Here is a 27,475-nt window from a genome sequence, read left to right on the forward strand (position 1 = left end):
CCGCTCCGCAGCCCACCGGGCTGGACGCGTCGGGCGGGTGGCCCCTTCTCCCTCTCAGCTTCCGGAGGGACCCGGGCTGATCGCCCCGCCCCATCCTGACCCCCCCCCCCCAGCCCCGCCTCTTCCCTCGCTCGACCCCGCGCCCGCCGCGTCACGGCCGCGCAGGACTCGGCATGCTGCCCGACTGCCTGTCGGCCGAGGGCGAACTGCGCTGCCGCCGGCTGCTGGCAGGGGCCACGGCCCGACTCCGCGCACGGCCCGCGTCTGCCGCGGTGCTCGTGCCGCTCTGCTCAGTGCGCGGGGTCCCGGCTCTGCTGTATACGCTGCGGTCCAGCCGCCTGACCGGGAGGCACAAGGGCGACGTCAGGTACAGCGGCCAGGAACTCCTTGCCCTTTGCCGGAGGCCGCTGCTGGCAGGGACCTCGGGCAGGGCACTTAGCCCCTTCGAGCCTCGGTTTCCGCCTCCGTAAAATGGGTCTGGGGAGATCCCCTACGCCCACGGGCTGCGGCGAGGGATCAACGATCCGTGTGCCTTGGCTCCAGTGCACCTGCCCGGGCGCCACGCCCTCACCGCGTAGACCCCTCGTGCTCGTCCCTGCGCGCCCACCTCAGCCAGGGACACCCCTCTGAGCTGTTTCCCGCTAAGAAGGCGGACGCCGCCCCCTGCCGGCGACTACGGAGAGGTTCGGGCCTCTCCCGGCGGGATTTGAGGACATAGTCCCCGAGGACAGTGTCAGTGCTACTGGGGCCACCACAGGCCGAATTTGGGTATCTGAGCCCCAGGATCTTCTTGCTCCTGCTGCAGACCCTCTTATCCTGCACTGCCCCGGGCTTCTCTTCCTTATCCCCATTGCTCAGGGAGATAAACTGGCCTCCAGAGGTCGTGTGGCTTGCCTGGGGCCTCCCAGCAAACTAGGGGCAGAGGCAGGCGATGCTTTGGTGGGTCACTGGCCCCCCGCACTACCGACACCCGACCTCTCCATGGCCCTAAGAGTCCAAGGACCAGACTCCCTGTGTCTGTTTAGTTTCCCAGGCGGCAAGTGCGACCCAGCTGACCAAGACGTGGTACACACGGCCCTGCGGGAAACCCAGGAGGAACTGGGCCTGGCAGTGCCGGAGGAGCACGTGTGGGGCCTGCTGCGGCCTGTGTATGATCCGGTAAGCCAGTTGGCTGAGGCCACCGCCCCCTCATTCACTCACTCTGTGCCTGCCCTGGAGCTAGGCCCCCATGGACCAGGAGAGTGGTCATGGACACCCACAGGCACAAAGTGTGGAGGGGTGCCCCTCACCTGCCTGGTCACATGCGCCACCCCACACAACCCCTTGGGAAGAGATTGGGGAGGCTCTGGTGTCCTGAGTAGAGGTGGCCCAGGGCGATGGGGTGGGCCAGCTCTGCTCAGCTTGGTGGATTAGGGCCAGGGAAGCTTCATGGGGTAGGCAGGGATTGAACCTGGGCTTGAATGCCAAGTGGGAGATTGTCCTAGGCAGAGGGAACAGGTCTAGTGCATTTGAGGAGACCTGAGTCAGTCGGCACGGCTGGAGGACACAGGCAGGTGGACCTGAACATGACTACCTAAGGCCTGTGCATGGCAAAGGGGGTCTTCCTCTCACACTCCCCTCCCCAGCCTTCAAACCCAACTGAAGCCATGCTTCCCTGACCACCTGCCCTCTTCCCCAGCAAAAGGCCACCGTGGTGCCAGTGCTTGCTGGTGTGGGCCCACTGGATCCCCAGAGCCTCAGGCCCAACTCGGAGGAGGTGAGCTGGGGGATGTGAGGGGGTTGGACTATTCCAGTTCTCTGTCTACCCTCTGTGCCTCCTGCCTGCAGGTGGATGAGGTGTTTGCACTGCCCCTAGCCCACCTGCTGCAGACGCAGAATCAGGGCTATACCCACTTCTGCCAGCGTGGCCACTTCCGCTACACACTACCTGTCTTCCTGCATGGACCACACCGGGTCTGGGGCCTCACAGCTGTCATCACCGAGTTTGCCCTGCAGCTGCTGGCACCTGGTACCTACCAGCCCCGCCTGGCCGGCCTGAGCTACCCAGGGGCTGAGGGCCTGGCCCACCCTCAGCAGCCCCTGGTTTCACCCTGCCAGGCCAGCTCCACTTCAGGACTGAATAAAGGCCTTTGACAGCTCTAGAGCTCCTGCTTCTCCTGTACTGGGGCCTTGACATTGGGCAGACCACTCCAGGCTGCTGGTTGGGGCTCCTCCTTCCAGTCACGCCGTTCCCCACAAGAGTGGACACTTCCTGGGTGCCAAGTACTCGAAGTCAATTCATCTCACCCTCACAACAGCCCATAAGGCGGGGCCAACACTGTCTCTGGCTGGTGAGACTGCTTTCAGGGGGGATAGACACCTTGCCTAAGGGCCCCAGGCTGGGATTGGAACTAGGGCTGTCAGACTCCCCAGCCCAGACTCTTAGGCACTGCACTACCCGTGTCTCAGCCCGCACCTCCTGTTCTCTGCTGTGCCTGGCTGACCCTGTGCTGGGCTCTGGGATCCCAGAGAGGAGTAAGGTGCATGCATGTCCCTGGGTGTTACTGTAGGGGTCTAACATACAGAGCCCCTGTGTGTGCCAGCTGCTGTGTGGGGGCCACAGCTGTGGACCAGTCAGATGCTGGCCTGCCCTCCAGAGGGGGTGCTCAGTCTATGGGAGACCTCAGACCAGGTCACACAGATAATCATGTGGTTCCACATTAATCACAGATAATAGTGGAATTACATAGGATGTCAACTAAGTAGACCAGGGTTCTGTGAAAGAGTTGAGGGAGTGGGTGGTCTGAACTTGCCATGGCAGGATGGCTGGATCCAGGGGCTCAGGGGCTCTCTTCTTGCTGTGCTTTGCACTGTGCTGGCCTCAGCCCTGGGGAGGTTGTCTCTAGTGCAGAGTGTGAGAGGTTGAGGAGAGGGCAGCAGCATCCATCAACAGAAAACATGGCCACTCCGCCCGGCCAGTCTAACCCAGAAGTGCACCTCACTGGCCTGTCTTGAGTCACATGTCCTTCCCTAAGCCTGTCACATGGCCAGTTGGATTTACAATACATTGATAGATAGAGTCTGGGATGCTTGCCTGGGTAGGAGGGTGAACTCTCTGGACGGAGAAGCAGTGGTTCCCAAAGAACAACTGAGGTTCACACCTTATACAAAAATCAACTCAAAATGGGCTATAAAACCTGAAGCGAACTGGACTCCGTGGCTCATGCCTGTAATCCCAGCACTTTGGTTGGCCAAGGCGGGCCACCGTGACTTCAGGGGTTCAAGACTGGCCTGGCCATATGTAGTGAAACCCTGTCTGTACAGAAATACAAAAAAATTAGCCAGGCATGGTGGTGCACGCCTGTAGTCCCAGCTACTCAAGAAGCTGAGATGGGAGGATCGCTTGAGTCCAGGAGGCAGAGGCTGCAGTGAACTGAGATTGTGCCACTGCACTCCAGCCTGGGCAACAGAGTGAGATCCTATCTTAAAGGGGGAAAAAAAAAAAACTAAACCTGCAATGGTAACACTACTTGAAGGAAACATATGGGGAAAGTTCTAGACATTGGTCTGGGCAATGATTTCTTGGCTAGGACCCCAAAAGCAAAGGCATCAAAAGCAAAAATAGACAAATGGGATGGCACCCAACTAAACAGCTTCTGCACAGCAAAAGAAACAAAGTGAAGAGAGGCTACAGGATGGGAGAAAATCTCTGTAAACCAAACACCTGATAAGGGGGCTCATATCCAAAAGAAACAAGGAACTCGAGAACAAGAAACGAATATCCCAATTTAAACATGGGCAAAGGACCTGAACATACATTTCTCAAAAGACACATGAAAAAAGGTTCAACATCGCTAATCGTGCAGGAAATACAAGTTAGAATCTCAATGAGATACCACCTCACACCTGTTAGAAAGGCTACTACCAAACCATAGGAGATAACAGATGCTCGTGAGGATGTGGAGGAAAGGGAAGCCTTACGTGCTGTCGGTGGGAAGGGAAATGAGCGCAACCATTTTGGAAAATCATATGGCAGTCCCTTAGAACACCAAAAATAGAGGTACCATGTGATCCAGCAACCCCACTTGTGGATAGTATCCACGGGAATTGAAGTCAGCATGCTGAAGTGGTGTCTGCCTCCATGTTCCGTGCAGTGCCATTCACAACAGCTAAGACACGGCAGCAACCCGACTGCCCAGCATCAGATGGATGGATAGGATGGCGTGTCTACACTGTTCAGCCTTAACAAAGATGGACATTCTGTCATTTGTGACAACATGGATGAACCCAGAGGACAATATGCTAAGTGAAATAAGCTAGGCACAGAAAGACGAATACTATATGGTCTGATTTTTATGTGGAATCTGAAAAAGTTGAACTCCTAGAAGCAGAGAGAATGGTGGTCACCAGGAGCTGGAGAGTGGGGGACTAGGGATGGGGAGAGGGGAGACATTGCTCTTAGGGTACAAAGTTCCAGTCAGGAAGAGTAAGCTGAAGGCCCTATTGCACAGCATGGCAAACGTCCCTAACAATAGCACCTTGTCTATTTCACAATTGCTTAAAGAGTACATTTTAAGTGTTCTTTTTTCATTAGCTTGACTGAATCTTTCTACAATGCATATTGTAGAAATCACATTTCTACACATATCACATCAGAACATCATATTGTACCCCATAAATATCTACGGTTATGTTGATTAAAAATTAAAAGAATAACTGGGGAGAAGAGAGGAGAGGGAATGCCGGATGGTTAAAACCAGCCAAGATCCCCTGCAGGGGGTGACCCAGAAACCAAAGGTGAGTAGGAGTGGCCCAGTTTGGGAGGGGAGTGGGCCCTCACTGTGAGATGCCAAGGGGACACTCCTTGGTGAGGTGAAAAGGGGTCGTGCCTCTTCAAAGGGTTCGGATTTTATTCCAAGCAGGGGTGGAGGCGGGATGATCTGGTTCATGTTTCAGAGTGTAAACTGGCCACCCCCGCAGGGCTCAATCACAGAGGCCCCTTCCTGTGGCTCCCCTCCTCTCCTCCCCAGACCTCTCTCCCCTCCCACTTTCCCATGCACCCTCTCCCCTCCTCCTATGCGCTCCCTCCTTCCCACTAACCACTTATCACCTCCACAGCCCTCTCACCTCCGGGCCTCCAGCCTCCTCACCTGGGAGCAGGGCCACATGATGGTGGTAAAAATAACTCCCTTTGACAAAGTGTGAAGGGGGCAGAGGAAGGAGGGAAGCTGAGCCCCAGCGCTAGGAAGGAGCTCTGGGAGGGTTCTGAGCTCTGGGTCACCCTCGCTTACTGGGGACACAGCAGTCACGGGCTCTACCCCCAAGAGTGCACACCCATTGCCAGCAGCAGTGACTCACACTGGGTGAAGTAGCTCCCAAAGCGGTAAGGACTGGGAGCTGGACTGACTCCCGACACACCCAGTCCCCTCCAAAGCCTGCCACGACCCTCCAGGCTGGGGACGCCCCTGGCCCCTCCCCCAACCCTGCGCTCTGTCCTCAGTTCCCCTGCATGGTATCAGCGATGCTTCTTCACCCCATCTCCGAGGCCGGGTGTGTTCCAGCCCCAGTCCTCAGGCATTTCTCTGAGTCCCCCACTCCCGTCGGGGTCCCCATGGCGGGCACAGCGGCAGCAGGTGGGCGGCCTCCCCGGGTGAGCATGCAGGAGCACGTGACCATCGATGTGAGCCCAGGCCCCATCCGGCCCGTCCGCCTCATCTCCCACTACTTCCCCCACTTTTACCCTTTCACGGAGCCTGCCTTGCACCCTCCGGACCTGCACCCCACAGCGGCGTCCACCATCCACTCTGCACCCCAGCCACAGCCCGACCCAGAGCCAGAGAGAGACTCAGACGACAGCAGTGAGTAGGGGCAGGAGGAGGGGACACCCTGAGCTCAGTCCAGCCAGGAGGGGCATTGGGGTGTCCCTGCCATCTGGCTGTGGAGGGGCAAGGCAGGAGGCATGTGCCATGGGTGGGGGCAGATTGAGCTGAGGTAGGAGGTGACCCTGCCTGCCACCTGCCTTTAGCTGCCCTGGGCACCCTGGAGTTCACACTTCTTTTTGATGCGGACAACAGTGCCCTGCACTGCACGGCTCATCGTGCCAAGGTGAGGATGGGGGTGGGCGTCCCTGGGACAGAGGGTTGGGCCACAGGCCTGTCTCATACCCACTGTCTGTTCCCAGGGCCTCAAGCTGTTGGCCTCAGGCTCCGTGGACACCTATGTCAAAGCCAATCTACTGCCAGGGACCAGCAAGGTGAGGGCAAGCCCCAGGCCCCCACTGCTGCCCTCTGGTGGAACATCCAGCCTGGCTCTGCTTGGCTCCTCCCCACCCCCCAAGGCCTGGGTCCCAGTTGCTGGGATGTGCAAATACCAGGGAGGCAGGGTGGGGGGTTGGAGGATGGTCTTAACCCTAGGAGGCCCTGACCCACCCTGCTTGGGCCCTAGGCCAGCCAGCTTCGGACACGCACCGTTCGGGGCACGAGGGTACCTGTCTGGGAGGAGACACTCACCTATCACAGCTTCACCCGCCAGGATGCTGCGCGCAAGACCCTTAGGTGAGGATCTGGCCTGGGCCACCTGGGGGTGGAGCAGAGGGATGGGGCTGGTCTGGCCAGGTCTGACCTGGGCAGCCACCAGGCTGTGTGTGTGTGAGGACCCATGGCTGTGGCGACGGCGGCGGGCGCCTCCCCTAGGGGAGCTGCAGGTGCCCCTGAGGAAGCTGGTGCCAAACTGAGCCAGGAGCTTTGACATCTATCTGGAGAAGCGGAGGCTGGTGAGTGGGGCTGGAGCACAGGGTGGGGCTGCAGGGGCCAGGAACCTTGTGATGGGAGCTAGAGGGGAGAACTAGGGAGGGGGACCTGGGCAGCATCTGGCCAGGATGACCGGGCTCTCTTCCCTTTCAGGCCAAGAGGCCCAAGAACCTGGACACAGCCCGCGGCATGTCCCTCTATGAGGTGGGTAGGACAGCTGGGCTGAGCAGGGATGAGGGGGCAAGCCTGATGGCAGGGGCGTAGGAGGCTTGGAGGAACCTGAGGCCAGCTCTCACAGGCCCTATGAGCCCTCATTGTCCCAGGGGACAGCCAGGTCCCCAGTGGCAAAGTGAGGGTGACTCCCTCGCCAGGGCAGCCCAGAGGAGCTGTGGGGCACTGGGACAGGCAGACACCTGCCTTGAGGCAGAGGCTGCAACTGGCGGCATTTATCCATGGCCTGAGATGGGAGGCTGGGCAAGGTGGAAGAGCAGACAGACGGGCAGGGCTCCCTGGCTGGGGTCTGGCCCTGAGGGGAGTGTGGGGACCACTCCTGGGGCAGGCTGTTCTAGACAGGCCCTTGTCCGGAGGCAGTGAGGGTGACTGCAGGGGTTTCTTTGATGCCACTGGAGACCAAAGACCTAGCTAGAACCCCTGTGGTCAGTGGGGGAGGCAGCTGGTATGCTGACAACAGGGCCCCCTACCAGCTCCTCCCCAAAGTGCCGGGTGCCCTGCCCTCTGGTTGAACCACAAGTTGCTGCAGCTGTTGATTAGCTAAGCCCAAGTGGCTGAGGCCTACCAAGGTGGCACGGACAGGCCACTTCTCCCAGCGCCAGCCCTGTGTACCCTCTGCCCCAGATCCCAAGCACAACAGCGCCCAGAGCATGGTGGGTGCTCACAGAGCACTCCCGCATTCCTGAGAGCCGCCTGTGAACAAGGTGGCGGGGCTTTCTGCAAATGGAAACCCACCCTGCGGGTGAGAGCAGCGCATCCTCCTGGGGCTTCCTCCCTGAGCCTGTTCAGAAGCACCAGGGCCCAGAGTGTGGCAAAGGACACTCAGAATCTGGTCCCCAGGGAAGTAAGGGGTGAAGAGGGTAGGGTTTTGAAGAGATCTGCTTCTCCTTGGGAAATGCACATCCTCTCAGAGCCACTTGCCTACAGGGATGGCTACGGGCACCGGATGGGAGACCACCTAGGGAGCTACTGGCATGTCAGCCAGTTCCCTTCCGCTCCGTGACAGACGTATCTGGTCATGTGGTCAGCAAGCCTCGCCTTTGGTCAGGCCCTGGAGGGTACAGCTGACCCATAGGACCGCTTCCACGGCACTGTGCGAGTGGCTGTATTGGGAAATGAAGTCATTGCCCCCGACTTCTTTGGGGCCAGGTTGAGCTTCCCTGCCCAGAGCGTGGAGGCTAAAGGGGGTGGGCTTTGGGCTGGATGGGGGCTGACCTCAGCCTACACCTGCAGGAGGAGGTAGAGACAGAGGTGGCCTGGGAGGAACGTGGGCGTGTCCTGCTGTCACTGTGCTACAGCTCTCAGCGGGGTGGCTTGCTGGTGGGTGTGCTGCGCTGCGCCCACCTGGCCCCCATGGATGCCAATGGTTACTCGGACCCCTTTGTGCGCCTGTGAGTGAATGGGGTGGGCAGGTGGGAGGTGAGGACAAGACGGTGGCTCCTCACCTCTCCAGGGCCACACCTAACCTGCCAATCCTCCCCGATCAGTTTCCTGCATCCAAATGCAGGGAAGAAATCTAAATTCAAGACCAGTGTTCGCAGGAAGACCCTGAACCCCGAGTTCAATGAGGTGAGCCAGGACCAGGCAGGTCCCAGCCAACCCTGGCCTTGACATGCTGAGCCACTTCCCTGCTGAGGCCTGCTTCTTAAGCTTTGGGAGAGCCAAGGCTGCCTCCTTCCTGCCTCTCTGCCTTTCTCCCTGCAGGAATTCTACTCAGGCCCACGGGAGGAGCTGGCCCAGAAGACGCTGCTAGTGTCCGTGTGGGACTACGACCTGGGCACAGCTGATGACTTCATTGGTGAGTGGGAACATGAGGAGCTGGGGTGGGGGCCCAGTAGGCTCCTGGTGGTTCCTGACCCATCCCCCATGGCAGGCGGGGTGCAGCTGGGCAGCCATGCCAGTGGGGAGCGCCTGCGGCACTGGCTTGAGTGCCTGGGCCACAGTGACCACCGCCTGGAGCTATGGCACCCGCTGGACAGCAAGCCTGTTCAGCTCAGCGACTAGCCCATGGGCCCTGTCTACCGCCCCTCCACTATAGCTGCTTGAAGCATCCCCACAAAAATGATGGAGGTTGGGGCTGCCTCACCCATCATGCCCCCCAGTGCCAAGTCAGAGAGGTGTTTCCTCTCTCCCCACTTTCACATTCACCCCACCCCAAATCATAGAGCCAAAATAAACATCTCTCTCAAGTCAGACGAGACCCTGTCCTGCCTCTGGCCATGGGCCAGACTGGGCCCTGTTCTCCCCTCCCACCCTTGAGGATCCTGTGCTGGGTAAAGGGTAAAGAGCATAGTCACAGCAGCTGCAGCGGGAGGGTGGGCAGCACTCGCTTTATTGTCCAGCATTCCAGACGGACAGACACAGGACAGCAGGCCAGGGTGGTGGGCTAAGAGGCAGCCTGCCGGGCCTGATGCTGCTGGGCAAACCGCTGCATCCGTTCCTCAAGCTCCGGGCGAAAGTGGCGGATCAGACCCTGGGGTTGGTGGGGGGACTGTGTGAAACAGAGTCCAAAAATCCCCCAACACCCTGGGCCCTTGACGCCACCCACCCTCCGCGCTACGCAGAAGGGCGGTGAATACCTGCACAGGCCAGGCGGCCCCGTCACCCAGAGCACAAATGGTGTGGCCTTCTATCTGCTTGCTGATCTCCCACAGGGAGTCAATCTCGGCCGGCCGGGCGTCCCCCCTCACAAAACGAGCCATCACCTTGTTCATCCAGTCCACACCTGCAGCCACAGCCACAAGAAAGGGCCTGATGATCTCCCCAGCCAGGATGTGGGATGATGCTTGAGGGGTGCAGGCCACATGATGGGGTGGAGGTTAAGTGAAGCCATGGCAAGCAAACCCCCACCCTGCCCGCTGCTCACCCTCGCGGCATGGGGTGCACTGGCCACAGCTCTCGTGCTTATAGAACTCAATGAGGCGGGCGATGGCTTTCACGATGTCCGTCTGGGTGACAAGGGGCAATTAGCAGGCACCCACGGCCAGACAGAAGCCTGGGCCTCAACCCCCTAGTGACAGCCCCTCCCCCAGTTCCAGAAGCTCTTCCCAGCCCACCCAGCATTCTGGCCTCCTCCAGCCTCCCTGGGCCCCCTGTGCTGCCCAGACTCCGGGGTATTCTCCTCAGAGCGGCCTTCCTCCCTCCTCTTCCACCTTGCTTTATCTCAGGCTGCAGGAACTGAGACCTGAGTGCTGGCAAGAGGGTTTTCTGGGAGGCCCAGGGAGGAAGACAGCAACCAGGAGGGCAGGGACCGGGGCTGGTGTGTGAACCCTTACCGAGCGGTCCATGACGATCACCGCAGCTGTGCCCAAGCCTGTCTGTGCCTGCACCAGCGCGTCGAAGTCCATCAGCACCGTCTCACACACAGACTTGGGGATCAGTGGGGTAGACGAGCCGCCAGGAATCACAGCAAGGAGGTTGTCCCAGCCGCCCGTGACACCCCCTGGGGCCCCAAGTCAGTCCCCAAAGGGATGCATGGTCAGGGCTGGGGCCGGCACACCTGCCTAGTCCTGACCCCAGGCCCTTAGTCAGCCCCTAGACCCAGCCCCGTCTCCTGAGCCCTCCCGCCCAGGCTCTCTTCATGGACACCTGCCCACCTACATCCTGGCTGGCCCCAGGCCTTACCAGCATGCTTCTCAATCAGTTCTTTCAAGGGCACAGACATCTCCTCCTCCACAGTGCAAGGGTGGTTGACATGGCCAGAGATGTTGAACAGTTTGGTGCCTGAGTTGCGCTCTCTGCCAAAGCCAGCAAACCAGGTGCCCCCACGGCGGCAGATGGTGGGGGACACTGCCACTGTCTCCACGTTGGCCACAGTTGTGGGGCAGCCAAACACTCCTTCAGGGAAATGGGAAGACAACTGGTGGCTGCTAGGGGGTGGGGCAAGTTTCCTGGCAGGGAGGTGTGTCCCAGGGTCCTGCTCCCATGGCAGAACCCCTGCTCTAATATCCCCTTATCATTCTTATCCCTGCTGGACCCCAAACTCCAGAGATGCCTCATTGCCTTGTTCATCACCATGCCCTTAGCCTGAGAACAGGCACTGTGAAGGTGGAGCCACAGAGCAGCACGGGTGCGGGGGGACCGAGGCAGGAGGAGGGGCTACAGGCAGCCCTGGGGGAGCCTATGTATTGTTGCCAGCCTACTCTTTATCTGGCCCCAGCCAGGAAGGCACTCAGAAATCCATAAGAACAATTCGAAGGGAACCTAGCCAGATCTCGGGTGTCACAGGACACAGTCTGACCCAGGGTTATGCCAGGCCTTACCCACGTCTGCAGGGAAGGGGGGCTTCAGGCGGGGCTTGCCCTGCTTGCCCTCGATGGATTCGATGAGTGCTGTCTCCTCTCCACAGATGTAGGCCCCAGCCCCACGCACCACAAACACGTCAAAATCATAGCCAGAGCCACAGGCATTCTTGCCAATCAGACCTGCCTCATAGGCCTCTCGGATGGCCACCTGCAGGACAAAGGTGTGAGTTTCCCAGCCGACCCCCAGCCCAGGAGTCAGCCTATAACTTCAGGAGTCATGAAGCCCTTGAAGGCCTCCTACGGTGAGGCTCCTAATGCTCCTGGTATAAAAAATTTTGCTAACTTAGTAAAACGAATTGGAAAACTTGACTATAATCCGGAACAGATATGCAAGAAGGAACACATAAGCTGCTTTGCTGCCAGGAAAATAAAAGTGAAGTAGCTATTATCAGGTCTCCTAACTACCCCAGTTTGTAAGGAAAAATAAAAGTCTTTATAAAATTAAAATAAAAATGGGCCGGACGCGGTGGCTCAAGCCTGTAATCCCAGCACTTTGGGAGGCCGAGACGGGCGGATCACGAGGTCAGGAGATCGAGACCATCCTGGCTAACATGGTGAAACCCCATCTCTACTAAAAAATACAAAAAACTAGCCGGGCGAGGTGGCGGGCGCCTGTAGTCCCAGCTACTCGGGAGGCTGAGGCAGGAGAATGGCGTAAGCCCGGGAGGCGGAGCTTGCAGTGAGCTGAGATCCGGCCACTGCACTCCAGCCCGGGCGACAGAGCGAGACTCCGTCTCAAAAAAAAAAAAAAATTAAAATTAAAATGTAATTGCCTATATCCTTATTGCCTTAACCTATTTTATTTTTCTATATTTTCTACAGATATAAGTATTATTCATAGTTCCAAGCAATGAACATAATGTATTTTCTCCAAATAGGAATTGTTTATATTCATAATTATTCAGCTCTCTTGCTAAACACATAGTTCCACTTAGGTTCTTCTTGCTACTTGTTGTTATAATAAATACTATTATTTTTGAAGCAAAAAAAAAAAAAAAAAAAAATTATACCAGCAGCATTAGGAGCCCTGGAAGGTGGCTTTGGGAGCCAAGTCCCATTAGGGATGCATGCAAGACTGGCCACCACTCCCCCAGTTCAACCATTGCGAGACCAGGTGCTAACACCTCAGAACAACTGTGCTGGGTGAGGGGTGTATAAGTGCACACTGAGCACCTTCTCATCTGCCCACGTCTCTCCCTGCCCACCTGCAGATTGGAGGCCTCATTGTAGAATTCCCCTCGGATGTAGATATAGGCGGCACGGGCGCCCATGGCCCGGCCCCCCACCAGGCAGCCTTCCACCAGCTTGTGAGGATCATGGCGTATGATCTCCCGGTCCTTGCAGGTGCCTGGCTCCCCCTCGTCTGCGTTCACCACCAGATACTTGGGCCTGCAGGGGCCCACAGGTCAGACAGGCTACAGGGCCACCAGGACTGGGTCTTCAACTCCAGGTCACCCCACTCCACCCAGGGAGGCCTCAAAGATGTCTCCTCAGACAGCCAATCCTTCACTGCCCTCCCAACGTCCCAGGGGCTCTGCTTGCTCACCACCAAATGACAGGGAGCTCACTGCCTATTCTATCTTTGGGCAGCTATAACCACAAGAAAGGTCTTCATTCAGCTCATCCAAACATCTCTCCTTGTGTCTGCCCCTGACAGCCAGATTCTGCTCTTGGTGACAAAGAGCATTCCTCAAGCTCTACCACCAAAAGGAGGTAAAGCAGGTGACATTTATCATTTGCTTTATGTGCCAACCAGCGTACAGGCCAAAAGCTGTATGAACATTATCTCTTTAATCCTTGCATGGTATCACTGTACCTATTTACAAAAAAGCAGCTAAGGTTCACAAAGGCCGAGAAATTGCCCAAAGCTCTATGATTAGGAGGCAGAGCTAGAATTTGAACAAAGTCTGCCTGAGTCAAAATCATGTGTTAATTCTGCTACGTAAGTCTCCCCTGTGGAAGTCCACAGAGTAAGTCCCATCCATTTGAGGCCCGGGAACATGTGCCCACCTCGTTCATGCTAAGTTTCTAACTAAAGAGCCCAAAGGCCCAGGGAAGCCCCAGTCACCCCTAAGGTCTCTCCCACAGCCACATCTGCCCCACTCCCCAACACACACCTGCCATCTGAGGGCTTATTCATGAAGCTCCACTTGAGGCCAGTGGGGAAGCCAGCGCCTCCGCGGCCCCGCAAACCCGATGTCTTGATCTCACCCAGGATCCAATCGGGCCCCTTCAGCAGGATCTCCTTTGTCTTGTACCAGTCACCTCGACTCAGGGCACCTTTCAGCCTGGACAGAGTAGGGAAGGCAGTGAAGGGGACACCTTGCTCCGGGACCCAACACACGAAGGGCACTGTCTCACCTCCAGTCATGGCGGCCATACAGGTTGGTGAAGATCCGGTCTTCATCCTTCAGCGAGCCAAATGAGGTTTTCTTGGGTGCTGTCTGGGGAGACAGAGGGTCAGGAGGCCCAGCAGCACTCTGGGGCCATGAGGGATTGGGCCAGAAGCTACAGAATCTTGGGTCTCCCTATTTAGGAGGGGCTGGGCTAGGGCTAGGGGAGCATCCATAGCATCACAGCTACCACTGCCACTTAGTAACCTTTTTTTTTTTTTTTTTTTTTTTGAGACAGACTCTTGCTCTGTTGCCCAGGCTGGAGTGCAGTGGCATAATCTCAGCTCACTGCAACCTCCACCTCCCAAGTTCAAGTGATTCTTGTGCCTCAGCCTCCGGATAGCTGGGATCACAGGCATTCAACACCACGCCCGGGTAAATTTTGCACTTTTAGTAGAGATGGGGTCTCACCATATTGGCCAGGCTGGTCTCCTGACCTCAAGCGATCCGCCCGCCTCAGCCTCCCAAAGTACTGGGATTACAGGCGTGAGCCACCGCGCCCAGCCATTAGTAAGCATTTTGTTTAGCAGATACTGGATGGAAGCACTTTACATTCAAAATCCCATTTAATCCTCATAATAACTCTGATAGGAACGATTTTCTCTATTTCACAGAGGAGAAAACTGAGGCTCGGAGCAAAAGGAACTTATGGAACGTCTCACAGTCAAAAGCAGCAGGTCGAATTTAGCCCAGGTCTGTCGGTAGCCAAAGCCCACACCTGCATCACGGCACCGCACCGCCCCACAAGCCCAGTGTGGTGGCATGGCCCTTTCCTGGCCTGGCTTTGGGTAGGCCAGGGGCCTTTTATATTCCTAACTCGGCCGAAGAGGCGAAATGTGTTTACTGATGGGAAAGAAATGCCTCCCTAACACACACATGATGGAGCGGCTCACTTAGGATGAAAATGAGGAGCCCCACGACCCAGTGGACAGCGCCCCAGCTAAGGGCGATGGGATTCCCATCCGTGTGAGAGCACTTTTCAGCCACTTCAGGGTGCAGAGCAGTGGACAGGAAATCAGGAGGTACGCATCCCTAAATGGGGCAATGACCCCTTCACGCCCTACAAGGCTGTAACAAGGCAGGAATGAAAACAAGGGCGCTTCATAACCTGCAAAACTTCCGCCAGGCCGAGGACTGTGAAACAAGGGAAGCCAGCAAGGCGGCGGGCCAAGGGAGTCGGCCCCGCGATAGGACCCGTTCCCCCACTTCAACCAGGCCGGAGCGGGAGTCTTCCCTCCTGGTCTGGGGAGAAGGGCTCTCTAGCGGCCACTACAGACCCCAGGGACTGCTCGTGCACAGGCGCGGCCGCGACACCGGGCCCCGAAAACCCCTGGCCCCAGCCAGGCCGGGCCTCACCGTGTCGCCGCTGAAACGCACAGATACCCGCGAGGGGAGCGACCCGCCGAGCAGCCGCCGTGCTACCAGCATCGCGGGGTGCCAGCTGGGTCACCTCAGGCTGTCACCTTCACAGCACTCAGGCTGAGGAACTGGCGCGATAGAAACGCTAGGTGGCGCACAGGAAAGACGTCACGCTCCCGACGCCGGCGCCGCGCACTGGCATCGCTGCGCCCCTTCCGCTTCGCCCGCGGCCCCGCCTCCTCGGGGGAGAGCGGAGAGGCCAATGCCTTGGCGCCGGGGCTTCTGGGAGATGTGGTCCCGCCGGCCTAGGGCCCGCCTTCCTTTCTCCGCCGGGCTGGCATTTATTGGCGGTGTCCCCACCGCTCTTTCGCTCCTTGCTTAGCCCGCTTCACTTCGTGGCCTACGCCCGCTGGCTCCCAGCCTTTCATGCCACGAGTAAACAAAACTTGCATGTCGCCTTCTGCTGGGTCCTGGTGTGTTCCACTTTCTATAGATTTGACGTTTAGTGTGCGCCTGCTGTATGCATCGGTGTATCATGGGAGGAAGGAAAAGTCAGGCAGGCCACAGCCCGATCCTCATGACTACGTTGCAGTTATTCTGCCCAGTCTGAGCCCTGCCAGACTGTGGACTTCTCCACCCCGGGCGTCCGTGTGCTTGGGGAAGGACTGAAGACTCCAAGTCAGGGGATTGTTCGCAGAGGTCTCCCCGGAGAGCCTCTCACAGAGTCCTAGGCTGGGGTGAGGCAGAGAGGATGCAGATGGTCAGTGCATGGCACATCCTCTTGCTGGCGCAGCTGTGTGGGCGGCAAGCCACCCAGGTGCCGAAGTAAGAGACCGAGGGCACGAGCTGTTCCAGTATAATAAAATATATAAAATAAGAATCGTTATACTAGATATAGATTATAGATATGATTATGTATGAATATCATTAATCATTAGTTTGTTGTAATTACTCTTTATTCCAATATTATAATAATCTTCGCTCTACAATCATAACCTAGAAAAAACCAGGCCATACAGACATAGGAGCTGAAGGAACATAGAAGTGACCAGGAGACAAGAGTGTGAGCCCTCTGTCACGCCCAGACAGGGCCACTAGAGGTCTCTTTGGTCTAGCAGTAATGCCAGCATCTGGGAAGACGCCCGTAGCCAAGTGGACCGTGGTCTAAAAGTAGTGTCAGTGCCAAGGAAAAACACCCGCTAGTTAGCAGAAGGGGAAAGGAAGACTGACCAGGAAAGGGAGTCTCCCTTTCCCCGGGGGGAGTTTAGAGAACACTCCTCCACCTCTTGTGGAGGGCCTGACATCAGTCAGGCCCGCCCGCAGTTATCCGGAGGCCTAACCGTCTCCCTGTGATGCTGTGCTTCAGTGGTCACGCTCCTAGTCCGCCTTCATGTTCCATCCTGTACACCTGGCTCTGCCTTTTAGATAGCAGTAGCAAAATCAATGAAAGTACTAAAAGTCTCTAATATGCAGAAATAATGATGTAAGCTGTCTCTCTCTCTCTCTCTCTCTGCCTTGGCTGCCAGGCAGGGAAGGGCCCCCTGTCCAGTGGACACGTGACCCACATGACCTTACCTATCATTGGAGATGGCTCACACTCCTTACCCTGCCCCTTTGTCTTGTATCCAATAAATATCAGCGCAGCCTGGAATTCGGGGCCACTACCAGTCTCCGCATCTTGGCGGTAGTGGTCCCCTGGGCCCAGCTGTCTTTTCTTTCATCTCTTTGCCTTGTGTCTTCATTTCTACAACATCTCGTCTCCGCACACGGAGAGAAAAACCCACCGACCCTGTGGGGCTGGTCCCTACACCGCTGAGTTCTCTCAGCCCTTTTCAGGAGAGTCCAGCACTTTGTGCTTCTGCCCAAAATCCTGGCATGGGTCCCTGCTGCCTTTGGAATCAGCCACTGGTCCAGGATTTAAGGGGTTTGCAACCCCGTCCTTCGCCAGGGTCATCACGCCCAGGCCACTGCAGTGAACCCCACCCCCGTCCCCCGAGACCCCTTCCTGCCATCATTAGACTTTAGGGCGTTTGTGTCGCTGTCACCCTCCCTCGGTTTTTCCCTGACCTGGGGAGGTCCCTCTGTCCTTTGCCTTCCCAGGAGGACTTGGAAGCCTGATGAACTCATCTTTTTCAGTTTCCTAGAACCCTCTGCTCTGGTCCTCATGATGAGAGTGACCTTTCTGGCTTGTTCTCCTCAGCTGTTTTCCAGTCCTCATGGGAGGAACCATCTCTGTTCTTTTGTGCTGTAATCATCCTTTCTGATCTCTCTAAAATGTGCTATTCACAAAACTCCTTTGCAGCTATTTTTCTCACATACCCCACAGCAGCCCAACAAGGTGTTCACTCCATTTTGTCCATGAAAAAACTGAGGCTCGGGGGGATTTTATCCTTTGTCTGTGGGCATGAAGCTGCTGAGTGGTGGAGCTGGACTGGAATCTAGGCCTTTCTTCCCTCCCACAGTGCCCCGCACAGAAAAACCCACAGAACCACTGACGTGCATGTGACAGTCACTGTGGACGTCAGTGACATTCCCAAGAGAGGCACCAAGAGCATCTCTTCCCTGTCTGAGGTTTCCCAGACAGGTAGGGTAGTATCAGGCCCAGAGCCCAGGAGTCCTGGCTGCCAGCCCCAGGCCCCCTCTCTTGGGCAAGGAAAGAGGTTGCCTGGGCAAAGCTGGGGATTACACAGCTAATCCGGGCTCAGACCTGAGTCCTCGGATCCCTCCCTTTGGGGCAGAAGAAGGGGGGCAGGTTGGAGCCAGGGGGTGGATTCCTTCCTCATCTCTCTCTAACTGAGTCAAAGGAATACAGGCTGAGGGAGAGGCAGGTTGGGGATGCTGGGGACAGGAGATGCTGGGCATGGGGGGATGGGAAATGGAGAGTGAGGGGCAGGATCCTCTGTTCATTCAGTGGCAGGCTCTGTGCCAAGCACTTGCCATGTGTTACCTCCTTAATCCTCCAAAACTCCAGCCTCAGGAATGATGAGCCCTGTTTTCAGAAGCAGAGTGTCAGCATGGCTGAGTAGCCCGCCTAGGATGACACAACTGCCAGAACTCGGCCTGAGGTCTCCTAATGACAAATCCCCCACTGGTCCCCACCCACTGGAGCACCTGCTTGCCAGGCTCCTCAAGTGAAGAAGGAGATCCACTCCGATGTCATCTTCCAGGAGCCTCCTCTGCAGCGTCTCAGGTCCTGGCTCTCACCTCCTCAGCACCCATCCCATCCTGTGTCACTCTGTGTATCAGCCTCCCCCACCAGCCTCCAGGCCACAAGCCACGGTGTATCAAGGGCTTGTTCCTGTTCCACTGACCCCACATCCACTGTGTCTATCTGGTCAACTTTACCTTCCAAACATTCCCAGCACAGTGAGAGATGGCTGTGGCCCTGTCATCTCTCACCTGAAATTAACAGTATGTCCTTGGGGTCTCCCACCCTCACATTTTGGCTTCTCCAGCCCCTTCTCTGCAAACATAGAACACTGGGATTATTATAAATCTCAGACTCGTTTTGCCCCTTTCCTGCCTGAGAGTTTTTGTGGTTCTCCACTGCCCTCAGAACAAAGCTCAAGACCCTTTGGCCTGGCATTCAAAGTCCTTTGTGGCTGCTACCTGTCGACCTCCCCAGTTCCAGCTCCTTTGGTTTTGCCTATACAAGCTGGATCTGCACCAGAGGATCTGTCTTCCTCCCTACTTGGCCCTACTCCTCCTAGGAGCCCTTTGGACATCACCTCCCCCAGGAAGCTTTCTGCAACCACCCTACAACCATCCCTATAAACTTTATAAAACCAATTAGGGAAGAAGTAGGAGGGAAAGATGAAAATAAACCAAGCCTTCAGCACACTCAGCATTCATCATGAGGTCAGCTGCTCTCTAACCTGCTTCCTCATGGCTGTTTGGTGCCTGTTGTCACAAAGACCCTAGATTATAGCTGCCCTTAACTGCTGTATAAATAACAACTTGAACATGAAATGTTAAATTTTCCTTTTGAAATATTCCTCCAGGTCCTGCATGCTGATAAAACTACTGACTCAGCTGGTCCCCATGAAGAGCTGGCTCACCTAAGGATGCAGTTTCCATTCCCAACTATTTCATGCCCCTTGCTCGGATAATCAACAATCCCAAATATCCAGCCCTTTACCCTCCACAATCTCCTTAAAAAACCCAGCCCAAAACTCCTTGGGGAGATGGATTTGAAGGTCTCTTCCCATCTCCAGACTTGGTGCCTGCAATCATTAAACTCTTTCTCTGCTGCAAACCCTGCTATCTCAGTGTAATTGGTCTGTTACTGCATACATATGGGCATACAAACCTGCTAGTTCTACAACAACCCCATGCAACTATTTTGAGCATCTATTGTCAGGCCCAGTGTGAGAAAGGCATGATCAGATCTTCCCCAACCTCCAGCACAGAGCTTCTCAAGGGAAGGACTTACTCAATATTGTAATCAAATATTATATTTGGAAAATGAAAAACATCAATTTTTTCCTGCATTTGAAATTGAATACCAAAAAAGCAAGAAGAAAGTAATAACATATTATGACCGTCCTGACAATACCTGTTACTGTTTCTATGTGATTTTTTAAAAAGATATTTATTTATTGACATAGAGTCTCGCTCTTGTCACCCAGGCCAGAGTGCAGTGGTACAATCCGTTTGCTGTAAACTCCGCCTCCTGGGTTCAAGCGATTCTCCTGCCTCAGCCTCCCAAGTAGCTGGGATTACAGGTGCACACCACCACACAGGCTAATTTTTGTATTTTTAGTAGAGACAGGATTTCACCATGTTGACCAGGCTGGTCTCAAACTCCTGACCTCAGGTGATCCACCCACCACAGCCTCCCAAAGTGCTAGGATTATAGGCATGAGCCACTGTGCCCGGCCGGTTTTCTAGGTGAGTTTAAAACACTTCACGGTAGCATATTAATACACTGGTTCTTAAAAGTTTAGACCTTTACCAAAAAACTATAAAGTCCCCTCCTGCCATCTTGGAGCCAAATGCTGTTGAATCTGATATAATCTTCCAATCCTTTTAAAAAATTACTTTACTTGTGCATATATTTACCCACAGAAAATATGAGTGTTTGGTGATTTTTATTTGCAGTAATGGCATTTTGTACGTTTGGTTTAAGATGGGTCTCACTCTGTCACCTAGGCTGGGGTGCAGTGGCAAGATCATGGCTCACTGCAGCCTTGACCCCCCAGCCTCAAGTGATCCTCCCGCCTCACCCTCCTGAGTAGCTGGAGCCAAAGATGTGCATCACCATACCGGGCTAGGTTTTTAAAATTTGTATATACAAGGACTCTCTATGTTGCCCAGGCTGGTCTCGAACTCCTGGGCTTAAGTGATCCTCTGGTCTTTGCCTCCCAAAGTACTGGGAATACAGGCATGAGCTGCTGCACCCAGCCTAGTATTTCGACGCAATGAGTCTACACCTTGCTTTTTTCATTCAACACAATGTTTTTGAGATTAGTCCACGCTGGCACAAATAGATTTAGAAACATGATTATCTGCAAGTGACATCAAAGCTTCAAGGTTAAGGGCTTGGATTCAAAATCCTGCTTCTGTCACTTCCTACCAGTGAGATTTTATGACCCCTGCTTCAGTTTCCTCAAGTGGAAAATGAGGATAACATATACCCTAAAGGAGTGATTGTTAGAGTTACTGAGAAAGTGAATGAGGTGCTTGTAAAGTGCTCAGAGCCATGCCTGACACACAGCAAATGTCCCAAGAGTGTTTAACTCCGTGCACAGAATTCTAAATGAATTCAGAGAAGAACCATGTCTTTACAATCATGCATCTTCCCATCCAGGGAATGAGCACTCCCATTGTTTCAGATCTTTTAGCTCCTTCCCTAAAGATTTAGAATTAGTTTTTAATTCTGTACTTTTTTAGTGCAGGAATTTTCTGTGATATGTTTGTGGTTTTATATTTTTGTCATCCCTTTTCTGATTACATTTCTAATTGGCTGTTGCTTGTGAATGGAATATTATCGATTTTCCTTTTTGATATTGTATTGAGATCACTTAATGGACTCTGCTTTTACAAAAGTTTATCCAGGCCAGGTGTGGCAGCTCACGCCTGTAACCCTAGCACTTTGGGAGGCTGAGGCAGGAGGATTGCTTGAACCCAGGAGTACAAGACCAGCCCTGGCAACAGAGTGAGATCCCATCTCTACAAAAAAAAAAAAAAAAAAAAAAAAAGTGAAAACTTAGCCAGCCGTGGTGGTGCACACGTATAATCCCAGCTCCTTGGGATGCTAACGCGGGAAGATGGTTTGAGCCTGGGAAGGTGAGACTACAGTAAGCCATGACAGCACCACTGCGCTCCAGCTTGGATGAGACAGCGAGACCCTGTCTCAAAATCAAAACAAAGAAAACTAACTAAATAAATGATTTTTATTTTATTTTATTTGTTTATTATTTATTTATTTTGGCGGGGAGGGGAGTGGAGATGGAGTCTTGCTCTGTCGCCCAGGCTGGAGTACAGTAGCGCGATCTTGGCTTGCCCGAATAGCTGGGACTACAGGCGCCCGCCACCACACCCGGCTAATTTTTTTTGTATTTTTAGTAGAGACGGGGTTTCACCGTGTTAGCCAGGGTAGTCTCGATCTCCTGACCTCATGATCCATCCGCCTCGGCCTCCCAAAGTGCTGGGATTACAGGCGTGAGCCACTGCGCCCGGCCAATAAATGATTTTTAAAAGGCTACATCAGCGTAGTGTGGGAAGTAAAAAATAAAATAAATAAAATGGTACCCAGTCAAGCTTTTCTTGTTTTGTTCTTGTTGTAGCTGTTGTTTTTTGAGACAGGGTCTCACTCCATCACATAGGTTGGAGTGCAGTGGCATGATCACAGCTCACCACAGCCTTGCCCTCCCAGGCTGAGGTGATTCTCCCACCTCAGCCTCCCAAAGTGCTGAGACTGTAAACCTGAGTCACTGCGCCTGGCCTGCTTTTCTGTTTTCTCTGCTGGTGATCAGAGTCTCATCAGGCTGGTCTCGAATTCCTGACCTCAGGTGATCCACCTGCGTTGGCCTCCCAAAGTGCTGGAATTACAGGCGTAAGCCACTGTTGAGAAACAGTAAGGATAGTGTCTCTTCCTTTCTAATATCAGATGTCTTGTTTCCTTTCATTATTGCACCAACTAAAAACTTCAGGATAGCCGGGCGCGGTGGCTCAAGCCTGTAATCCCAGCACTTTGGGAGGCCGAGACGGGTGGATCACGAGGTCAGGAGATCAAGACCATCCTGGCTAACATGGTGAAACCCCGTCTCTACTAAAAATACAAAAAACTAGCCGGGCGACCTGGCGGGCGCCTGTAGTCCCAGCTACTCGGGAGGCTGAGGCAGGAGAATGGCATGAACCCGGGAGGCGGAGCTTGCAGTGAGCTGAGATCCGGCCACTGCACTCCAGCCCGGGCGACAGAGCAAGACTCCGTCTCAAAAAAAAAAAAAAAAAAAAAAAAAAAACTTCAGGATAAGGCTGAATAGTGGTGATAGCAAGCTTCCTTATCTGGGGTGTGACTTTAATGCAAATGTGTAAAGGTTTGATATTATAAACCAAAAGGAAAATTCTAAGCCCCTCACCCATCTGAGTGGACCCCTCCTCTCAGCAAGGGCTTTCCAAAGTTAACCTGAAAAGCTAGTTCAGGCCACAATGAAAAAGGGAGCTGGACATGCCTCATTACACCCTCCTCTCTTTCGGAATTACTGATAGAACAGACTCTTACGTCTGACAAGGAACATTGATGATCTATTCTCTCCGAAGCCTGCTACCTAGAGGCTTTATCTACATGATAAAACTTTGGTCTCCACAACCCCTTTGTAACCTAGACATTCCTTTCTTTTGATCACTCCTTCAACTGATTGCCAATCAGAAAAATCTTTGAATCCACCTAGTACCTGGAAGCAGCCCCCAACCTGCTTCCTATGTTTGGAATCTTACATGTATTGATTGATGTCTTATGTCTCCCTAAAATGTATAAAATTAAGATGTGGCCCAACAACCTTGGGCACATGTTCTCAGGATCTCCTGAGGGCTGTGTCACAGACCACCAGTCACTCACATTCAACTTAGAATAAATATCGGCTGGGCACAGCGGCTCATGCCTATAATCCCAGCACTTTGGGAAGCTGAGGCAGGCAGATCTCCTGAGGTCAGGAGTTCAAGACCAGCCTGGCCAACATCGTGAAACCCCTGTCTCTACTAAAAATACAAAAAATTAGCCAGGCGTGGTGGTGCATGCCTGTAATCTCAGCTACTGGGGAGGCTGAGGCAGGAGAATTGTTTGAACCTGGAGGCAGAGGTTGCAGTGAGCCGAGATCATGCCATTGCACTCCAGCCTGGGCAACAGAGCAAAACTCTGTCCAAAAAAAAAATACATCTCTTCAAATATTGTACAGAGTTTGACTCTTTTTGTTGACAATATTAAGGTCCTCAGTTCTACTTAAAAAAATTTTTTTTAATGTCTTTTCATATCAAATGCCTTAGGCCAGAAGTTTTTCACTGGATGCTCAGAAACAGAATTCCTGTGAGTGGGTTTCTGATTATATTCCTGCTAACTAGTAGTAGCTACTTGTGAAAAATAAAATAAAGACAGAGTGACTGCAGAAAAGAACTGTCAATCCAGGTGCAAAGGGAGAAGAAATTCTCAACAATAACACTTTAAACCTTATTAGATAAAGCTGGCAGCTGGAAACATTCACCAGTCTCTGGTTTATTCTCTTCTCTGACATCCTTTTTTTTTTTCACCCTCCCAAGTAGCTGGGATTACAGGTGCATGCCACCACCTCCAGCTAATTTTGTATTTTTAGTAGAGACAGGGTTTCACCATATTAGTCAGGCTGGTCTCGAATTCCTGACCTCAGGTGATCCACCTGCCTTGGCCTCCCAAAGTGTTGGAATTACAGGCATGAGCCACCATACCTGACCTCTGACATCTTTTATTGTCCTCTTCTGCTATATGTCTTCTCCCCCAGTCACCCAGAGGTTTCCTTCATGACACCCACTGCATTCTTAAGAAAGTACCTTTAGCTTCCAAATGGCTTGCTTAAAAACTGGGTTTGTAGGCTGGGCGCGGTGGCTCATGCCTGTAATCCCAGCACTTTGGGAGGCCGAGGCGGGTGGATCACGAGGTCAGGAGATTGAGACCATCCTGGCCAACATGGGGGAAACCCCATCTCTACTAAAAATACAAAAATGAGCCGGGTGTGGTGGTGCGTGCCTGTAATCCCAGCTACTCAGGAGGCTGAAGCAGGAATCACTTGAACCAGGGAGTTGGAGGTTGCAGTGAGCCGAGATGGAGCCACTGCACCCCAGGCTGGTGACAGAGCAAGACTCCTCTTAAAAAACAAAACTGAGTTGTGGGTAATTGTAGTTCAGGGCTATAAAATTCCATTTGCCCTAACTGATCTGGGTGTGGCTTGCCTGGTTGCTAAGAGGCATCTTGGAAACGGGCCTCTCCTCCTATTGGGCATGAAGGTAAAACATGCTGAGAACTCTGGCCTATTTATCTTTAAACAATTAGTGTGTGTGACAATCGTCATAGGAACCAGTAAGTAAGAGGTTTGCTGAGGCTTTTGGCAGAGACCATGATTATGTTATGAAAACTCCCTTTGAAAAAAATAAAAATAAAGTAAAACAAAAGAAAAAAAAAGAAAACTCCCTTTGAGAACACAGTTCTATCATGAAGGTGTGCTGAGTTTCATGGAAGGCTTTTTCTGCATCTGAGATGATGTTGCTTTTCTTCTTTAATCTGTGGTTAATCACATCAATCATTTTTCTAATCTGTTGACCTAACAGGGCGGCAGAGTGCAGTGGCCGAGAACACAGAAGGAGGCCTCTCTGGACTTAATTTTGGATTCTTCCACTGAATCAGCTGCGTGTCATGGAGCAAGTTCCTTGACCTCTCTCTGTTTCAAGGTGGTGGTGTGACGATTACATGTTTTCATCTCCATGTAAGTGCTTGCTATTCTTATTTTTTCTTATTCTGGGTATAAACACCAATTGGTCATGATGTAATATGATTTCACTGTCCTGCTGCATTTGTTTTGCTAACATTTTACTCAGTTTTTACACCAGTGCTCACAAGAGAGAGTAGCCTCTAGTTTTACTTTCTTTGGGGCATATTGTTCAGTTTTGTTCAAGATTATGCTAGCCCCTTAAAATGAGGTAGGCCACTTCTCATCTTTTCCCACATATTGGAAGAGTTTGCTGAGGTTAAAAATTATCTATTTCCTGAAGCATGTCTATAACTTATTGTAAAGCTATCTGGAGCTGGGACCTCTGCTTGGGGGTGATCGAAACACTATTTCCATTTCTTTTTCTTTCTTCTTCTTCTTTTTTTTTTTTTTTTTTTTTTTTTGAGATGGAGTCTCGCTCTGTCGCCCAGACTGAGTGCAGTGGCACAGTCTCGGCTCACTGCAACCTCCGCCTCCCAGGTTCAAGCAATTCTCCTGCCTCAGCCTCCTGAGTAGCTGGGACTACAGGCAGGTGCCACCACACCCGGCTAATATTTTGTATTTTTGGTAGAGATGGGGTTTCACCGTGTTAGCCAGAATGGTCTCGATCTCCTTGCCTCATGATCCGCCCGCCTCAGCCTCCCAAAGTGTTGGGATTACAGGCGTGAGCCACCATGCCTGGCCTCCATTTCTTTTATGGTTATTTATCTATTTCCTTGAGCCAATTTTGATCACTTATAAAGAAAGTTTTCTTGATGAATTGTTAATTTTTGTATTTTATTTGATTTTGTTTTTAGTTTTTTGAGACAGAGTTTTGCTCTATCACACAGGCTGGAGTGCAGTGGTGCGATCTTGGCTCATCGCAACCTCCACCACTTGGGTTCAAGTGATTCTTGTGCCTCAGCCTCCTTAGTAGCTGGGATTACAGGTGTGCACCACCACACCTGGCTAATTTTTGTGTTTTCAGTAGAAATGGGGTTTTGCCATGTTAGCCAGGCTGGTGTCAAATTCTTGGCCTCAAGTGATCCACCCGCCTTGGCCTCCCAAAGTGCTGGGATAACAGGCGTGAGCCACCGAACCTGGCCAAATTGTTACTTTTTCTCAAACTCGTGACCTCTCAGCTCACTCATGTGCCACCACGCCCAGCTAATTTTTTTTTTTTCTTTTTTTTTTTTTTTAGTAGACACGGGGGTTTTCCATGTTGGCCAGGCTGGTCTCGAACTCCTGATCTCAGTTGATCTGCTCACCTTGGCCTCCCAAAGTGTTGGGATTACAGGCATGAGCCACTGCGCCTGGACATATACTATGTTTTTGTTTTCACTTCATATTCAGGAAGGGGGATAGAGATATTAATTAGCTTTTGCTTGGACATGAAATTTAGGTATGATCTAAAAATTTAAGAGTGACCACTAAAGATAAAAGTAAAATTTGTAACTTCCAATAGTATGGGGAGAAGAGACTAGAACAAAAAAACTCAATTCAATTGAAGACAGGAAAACAGAGTAAAGAAGAAATACAGGGAAAGAATGCTAAATAGGAAATACAGGCCATGTGTGGTGGCTCACGCCTGTAATCCCAACACTTTGGGAGGCCGAGGTGGGTGGATCACTTGAGGCCAGGAATTTGAGACCATCCTGGCTAACACGGTGAAACCCCATCTCTACTAAAAACACAAAAAATTAACCGGGCGTGTGGCAGATGCCTGTAATCCCAGCTACTCGGGAGGCTGAGGCAGGAGAAGTGCTTGAACCTGGGAGGCAGAGGTTGCAGTGGGCCGAGATCATGCCATTGCACTCCAGCCTGGGCGACAGAGCGAGACTCCGTCTAAAAAAAAAAAAAAGGTTTTTCCAGTCTTTCTTCTCTGGTCTTGATGTGTTTGAGAAAGACATAGTGGGTTTCAGGTTGCATCCTGTCTTGATCTGGAAATCTTTTTTTCCACGAATTTAAACTGGAAAGAGTAAAGTCAATCAATCACGGCCAGCAGGGCATGCAAAGGACGAGGTGAACGTATTGAAGGCAAGCAGCACAATGAATTACGTATCTGATCCAGGCCTCTCTCCCTGCTGGCCCAGCTCGGGGGCCGTGGAATACCCTCCGCACTGCCGTCCTGGTGTGGCCACTCTCCATCACTCAGCCAAGATCTCAGGGTCCCTCTTAGGCATATACCATCCTGACACATTGGGCATAGTCTGCAGTTTCCATCAGGGAGGACCAGGGAGGTCTTGGGCATGCACAGACCCCAGGTACTAGTATCAGTCCCCCTGGGTCCAGTCCTGCTGGCGCCTCCCTGCAGCAAACTCACATCCGGAAACACAGAAGATCAGGTCTAGGTAACGATTGTTTCTGCATTGGTCTTTTGCCCATCCCCCTGTTGTCACCTGAAGTCTTGCCTACACCCTCTTTGTCCCTTAACACAAAAGCTCTAGTCTCTTCTTTTTCCCTCCTCATAGTCCTTGATGGCTATTTGGGATGACAGACACCAGGAAGAGCTTACACGCCCCTTC

General features: G+C 53.1%; 3 protein-coding genes and 1 pseudogene across 3 annotated transcripts; 3 read left to right on the top strand and 1 right to left on the bottom strand.

Annotated features, from left to right (window-relative positions):
- The first annotated feature begins 118 nt into the window (after positions 1–118).
- Positions 119–2,143, top strand: NUDT8 (nudix hydrolase 8). The gene is made up of 4 exons (XM_010366325.2): positions 119–367; positions 1,026–1,158; positions 1,679–1,756; positions 1,828–2,143. Exons 1-4 carry the CDS (start codon positions 174–176, stop codon positions 2,131–2,133), a joined length of 711 nt encoding a protein of 236 aa, XP_010364627.1. The 5' UTR covers positions 119–173; the 3' UTR covers positions 2,134–2,143.
- A 7-nt stretch (positions 2,144–2,150) lies between these two features.
- Positions 2,151–9,147, top strand: LOC104664822 (double C2-like domain-containing protein gamma). The gene is given in 11 exon segments (XM_030917510.1): positions 2,151–2,330; positions 4,574–5,837; positions 6,005–6,084; positions 6,161–6,232; positions 6,424–6,533; positions 6,616–6,751; positions 6,882–6,932; positions 8,193–8,350; positions 8,447–8,528; positions 8,664–8,757; positions 8,833–9,147. Coding segments are annotated over 10 exon segments (1,263 nt in total). The 5' UTR covers positions 2,151–2,330; positions 4,574–5,488; the 3' UTR covers positions 8,964–9,147.
- Positions 9,148–9,269: 122 nt separating this feature from the next.
- Positions 9,270–15,232, bottom strand: NDUFV1 (NADH:ubiquinone oxidoreductase core subunit V1). The gene is made up of 10 exons (XM_010366326.2): positions 15,013–15,232; positions 13,625–13,707; positions 13,381–13,551; positions 12,469–12,652; positions 11,222–11,411; positions 10,584–10,796; positions 10,235–10,401; positions 9,826–9,907; positions 9,539–9,684; positions 9,270–9,432 (listed from the first exon to the last, which is right to left on the bottom strand). The coding sequence occupies exons 1-10, from the start codon at positions 15,082–15,084 to the stop codon at positions 9,346–9,348; spliced, it is 1,395 nt and encodes a 464-aa protein (XP_010364628.1). The 5' UTR covers positions 15,085–15,232; the 3' UTR covers positions 9,270–9,345.
- A 2,819-nt stretch (positions 15,233–18,051) lies between these two features.
- On the top strand, positions 18,052–18,808 carry LOC104664728 (annotated as a pseudogene).
- The last annotated feature ends 8,667 nt before the right edge of the window (positions 18,809–27,475 follow it).

Source organism: Rhinopithecus roxellana, chromosome 15, assembly GCF_007565055.1.
Source record: "Rhinopithecus roxellana isolate Shanxi Qingling chromosome 15, ASM756505v1, whole genome shotgun sequence".
In the NCBI taxonomy this organism is placed as follows: domain Eukaryota; kingdom Metazoa; phylum Chordata; class Mammalia; order Primates; family Cercopithecidae; genus Rhinopithecus; species Rhinopithecus roxellana.

Excerpts from the sequence above, each read along its gene's own strand:
- NUDT8 (XM_010366325.2), top strand. The coding sequence starts at position 174 with ATGCTGCCCGACTGCCTGTCGGCCGAGGGCGAACTGCGCTGCCGCCGG. Across the intron at positions 1,159-1,678 it reads TGCGGCCTGTGTATGATCCG|CAAAAGGCCACCGTGGTGCC; the intron begins GTAAGCCAGTTG and ends CCTCTTCCCCAG. Across the intron at positions 1,757-1,827 it reads TCAGGCCCAACTCGGAGGAG|GTGGATGAGGTGTTTGCACT; the intron begins GTGAGCTGGGGG and ends TCCTGCCTGCAG.
- NDUFV1 (XM_010366326.2), bottom strand. The coding sequence starts at position 15,084 with ATGCTGGTAGCACGGCGGCTGCTCGGCGGGTCGCTCCCCTCGCGGGTA. Across the intron at positions 10,797-11,221 it reads CCCCTTCCCTGCAGACGTGG|GAGTGTTTGGCTGCCCCACA; the intron begins GTAAGGCCTGGC and ends ATTTCCCTGAAG. Across the intron at positions 9,908-10,234 it reads TGATCGTCATGGACCGCTCG|ACGGACATCGTGAAAGCCAT; the intron begins GTAAGGGTTCAC and ends CTTGTCACCCAG.